At 38.9% G+C, this 4261-nt stretch overlaps 1 protein-coding gene across 2 annotated transcripts in view; it reads right to left on the bottom strand.

Annotated features, from left to right (window-relative positions):
- Window positions 1–2110: 2110 nt before the first annotated feature.
- LOC136283618 (uncharacterized) overlaps window positions 2111–4261 on the bottom strand; it is a 9425-nt gene continuing 7274 nt past the window's right edge. For both annotated transcript variants that reach the window (XM_066172748.1, XM_066172749.1), the window contains exons 4-5: window positions 2824–2889; window positions 2111–2230 (exon numbers count right to left, since the gene is read on the bottom strand). In XM_066172748.1, the coding sequence (XP_066028845.1) occupies window positions 2204–2230; window positions 2824–2889 (93 nt within the window). In that variant the 3' untranslated portion in view covers window positions 2111–2203. The remainder of the gene's footprint in view (window positions 2231–2823; window positions 2890–4261) is intronic.

Genomic DNA, 4261 nt, shown 5'->3' with positions numbered 1-4261 from the left:
ATGCTAAACTGATTTGTAGTATGCAATGCACGTCTGGTATAAATTACACTCCATTGATTCATAATACATGCAGCATATAAGTAGGTAAAAATCGAGCCCCAGAGTGCATATGCAAACGTTGTACAGAAAATAAAATGGTCTTTTGGTGTCTAAATATGATAATTAACAGGCTTTCTGTTGTGTATCAGGGTTCGGCATATGTTACTATAGAGCAACGAGTGCACAGACCAAGTGCTTTACACAACTACTTTATTAGAATACTATGAACTTAATTACATACAATGATATGTGAGCATGCACGTGACTGCGGTTAAGTGTGTGCTAGCCAATAGAATAAAGATTATGTAATAGCTAAGGTATTTATCCAATAGGAACAAACACCCCACTTTCGACAAATAAACAATCGCTTGTTTAATAAAGGGGGTAAATTTGTAAAGAAACTGTGATGCTGCGTCGGTGGAAGAGTATCACAGAGTAATTTAGTGTTATCAACTGAGTTGATAGCGTAAACTGACCACTATAGAGAGTATAAAAGCTGACGTTTCAAGCGTTGGCCTATCGTCAAAGCGATTGGAGGAATTGCAGGTTGTGTGTGTGTTTATATGCAGAAAATGGAGCTACGCTATTGGTGAATATATGGTGACGAGAAAACAAGAATAAATTAGTTGAATGAAAAGTGCTCTTTGATACCATGGGGATTAAGAGTGCCAATTTGAAAGATAAATTTTTGCTCTAGAGTTTTGCGGCTTTCCGAACCGCCTAGATGTAGGGAAAGAACATAAACTGCTGCTTAGAATGGTTGGGGATATCTAAATGTCTAGCGACTGGTTTGGATGTGTCCTTGTCATTTCTTTCTACGTCGCAAAGGTATTCTCGGAATCGGTCAGCTAGTCGTCTTCCTGTTTCACCAATGTATAACTTTTTGCAATAAGTGCAAGTTATGCAGTATATGACATTGCCGGAGGTGCACGTGAAGTGATCAGTGATCTTGATGGATCTCTTGGGTCCTGACATTTTCTCTACGTTGTGAATGAAAGGAAAAGCATCGTGCGCTAGCACATTTGAAAGTTCCAGGTTGTTCATTAGTTTGAAATGAACTTCTGACCAGAATGTTAAAGTAATTTAAAGTTTTTAAGAATGATAGATTTTACTACGTGGTTGTGAGGGTGAAATGTGAGAGTGAATGGAATGTGATCAGTATTTTCCTTCTGAGCCGTATGTAGCGCTGACTGTCGATCAATTTGTTGGGCGCAGTGGTGGCCCACGTTTATCCAAAAATTGGCACATCACCCCCGAGTAACTGTGGAAAAGGTATGGAATTCTTAACGTGGGATGGATGCAGAGATGGATACAACAAGTAACTATGTGAATCTGAAGGTTTGTAGTAAACACTAGTGCATAGACCGTTGCCTTCAATTGAAATTTTGATGTCTAAAAAAGCCAAAGAAGTGTCGGAAATTTCCCAGGCATATTTCAGAGTCGCATGAAAGAAATCGACCGCGGTTGTAAATTGAGCGAGCTCCTCCTCTCTGGTAGAAGAGGTAGCGCCGATGCAGTCGTCAATGTGGCGACCGTAGAGTTCAGGTCTGGGGCCGTTATATTGACTAAAAAATAGGCGTTCGATAAAACCTACGAAAAGATTTGGCGTAACTGGGTCTCATGGCTACGCCATTAGTTTGTCTTTTAGTAGTTGCCACTGAATGAAAAGCAATTGAGTGTAAGTACTAGTTCGGTTAGACGGAGTAGTATCTCAGAGCTAGGTTCCTTAACAGTGTGTTGATCGAAAAAATGTTAGAGGGCCCGGAGACCTTCGTCATTGGGAATGACAGTATGAAGAGATGTAATATCCATAACGAAAAGAAGTTTGTTTTTGGCCAAGAAAATTAAAGTCGCGAAAAAATTCAATTGCGTACTGGCTGTCCTTAATTTATGATGCCGAAGTTTTGACGATAGGTACCATAATTTTGTGATGTTTTTTCAAGTCCATGTTGGCTGTCCTTAATGTATGATGGTAAAGTTTTGGTGCCATAATTTAGACACGCACAACCCACAATTCCTCCAATCGCTCTGACGAAGGGCTAACGCTCGAAACGTCGGCTTTTAAACTCTTTACGGTGGCCATTTACGTTATCAACTCAGTTGGTAATACTAAATTACCCTGATAGTCCTTAGTTTAACTTTGTTGCACGAGTGAATGCAATCCTCAGTCTTCTTCACTTGACTCTGAATCCTGTGGAAAGAAAGACATAAATATACGTCACGAGCGTGGGTGTAAAACATTTCGGATGTAAATACTCAGTTTAAAAATAGTGTAAAGATTAAGAGCTTCTTTTGTATTTTTTTTTTTGTTATTTATAACGATTTGTAGAGGTGTACCTTGATCTCGTAACATTTCTGGCTCTTCAGAAGTGTAAGGTCGGATCAAGAGTTTATACAAACTAGTTTATAATCTCTTGGTCAGATGGCAAAGAATAAATTTTGCTGAAGGAAATTGGCATGGAGTGAGGGATTGAAGCTAAATTCGAGAAGCAGATTTGAACAGATTTGAATGTTTTTGTGGGCTAATTGAAAAGCAAGCCAATACAAACCGACAACTAATTTAGAAAACCAAAACGACTAAGGTTAAATGGCAGCTCATCTGCAGTTCAGTGGAATCACAGAACCAGAAATCAAATTCGGCCAGAAAATATATTACGATTATATATCCTCGCAAGTATCAATCCGCGAAACTGGAAGGCTCTCAGTTTCCTCCACAGCGGCCGGCTGTCTTAGCAAATGAACACATGGTACAGAGGCAGTTTAACAACAACTTTTAACACCCACCTCAAGATCATACTTTTTATCGATTTTTCTCTCTTCTCTTGTCCCATAAATCTTCTTCAGTTGATCCTAGTATCATTGAAGTGAAGTACGAGGGTTAATGCCGAGGAACTGGATTTTATAACAGTTCCTATAATCATACTTTGAGTAAGATGATAGCTTAACTGCTTTGTGCTCTCTATTATTCAAAACATTATTCTTCCAAGCTCTTGCTAACTTCATCAAAGAGGGTAAGTTTCTGAAGAAGCTGTGCTGCGTTGCAAAAAATCTTGAAAGACGGACGAAATTTTGGCAGTGCTGTCTCCAAAGTCCCTTGAAACGAGAAATCTTCCGCAGTAACTCTATCTCTGTATAGTTTTCAAAACAGTCGTCGCCCCAACGATAACAACTATTACTACTACAACATAGACATTAAAGCACATATGTTATGAACAGTAATCGTTCCGGTCCCAAAATGCAGGGTAGCACGACAGCATACCACAAGAAAAAATTAATTTTAAATAAAAAAATTATCAGCCAGCCCTCGATATAACGAATAATTTGGTTGTTTTTCCGAAAATTCGTTAAATCAAGGTTTTCGGTATAACGAACCCTCAATATGACGAACTAATTTCCCCAGTCCCTTGGCACCTCGTTAAATCGAGGTTGCACTGCACCAGTAAACACAAGGGCCTCCTTTTGGCTCGAAAATATGAACGGATATTTGTCCGTGAGATTAGATGTTATTTAAAGTCCACAAAACTGTTTGAATTCAGGAACAGAGAATGTCCGTCTTATTGTCTTCCATATCGAATGGATAATGTTTCAAATGCAAATTAGTTGATGGAACTGCAGCCGGTCTTATTATTGCCGTCTCTGCAGGGAAGACAATTTGGCGTCGCTTTTCTACATTACAAAAGGCGAAAAAACTTAACGATAATAAGGATAGCAGAAAATTGCATTTTACCGTTATTCCGAATCTGAAAACCATCAGGCCAGTTAAATTTGTGATTGAGACTTAGTCTAAAAGAACCGTAATCCAGCAGTTCGGAAACAAACAACTTGGGGCTGAAGAGCTTTCTGCTGATAAATTACACAAATTCGAGCGAACAAACCTAATTTTCAGATAAACCTGAACAGAAATTTCCAATTTTTAAAGAGAAACCTTGTCTGGCATTTTTTTTCAATGGCTGAACATGAAATGTTAGCATATTTTCAATGATGGTAACCAAACAGAATCATTAGTCTAATTTTCATGATAATTTACCACGGAACTTTGCTCTCACCTGCTGGTATATATATTTATCACAAACTACGGTGCCCTGAGAAAAGCCGCAACAACGCACGTGAAAAAATATCGTATTTTTGTTTACGTGTGTTGATATGGCCAATCAGCTGCCAATATTTTGAGTCGCTCGCCTTTGGCGCCACTCGGTTAGGTTGATGAATGAACGGCAAAGCG

The sequence above is a fragment of the Pocillopora verrucosa genome, chromosome 9 (assembly GCF_036669915.1).
Source record: "Pocillopora verrucosa isolate sample1 chromosome 9, ASM3666991v2, whole genome shotgun sequence".
Taxonomy (NCBI): domain Eukaryota; kingdom Metazoa; phylum Cnidaria; class Anthozoa; order Scleractinia; family Pocilloporidae; genus Pocillopora; species Pocillopora verrucosa.
Note: the sequence above shows the minus strand (reverse complement) of the source record. Positions and strands in the feature narration are given on the sequence as shown.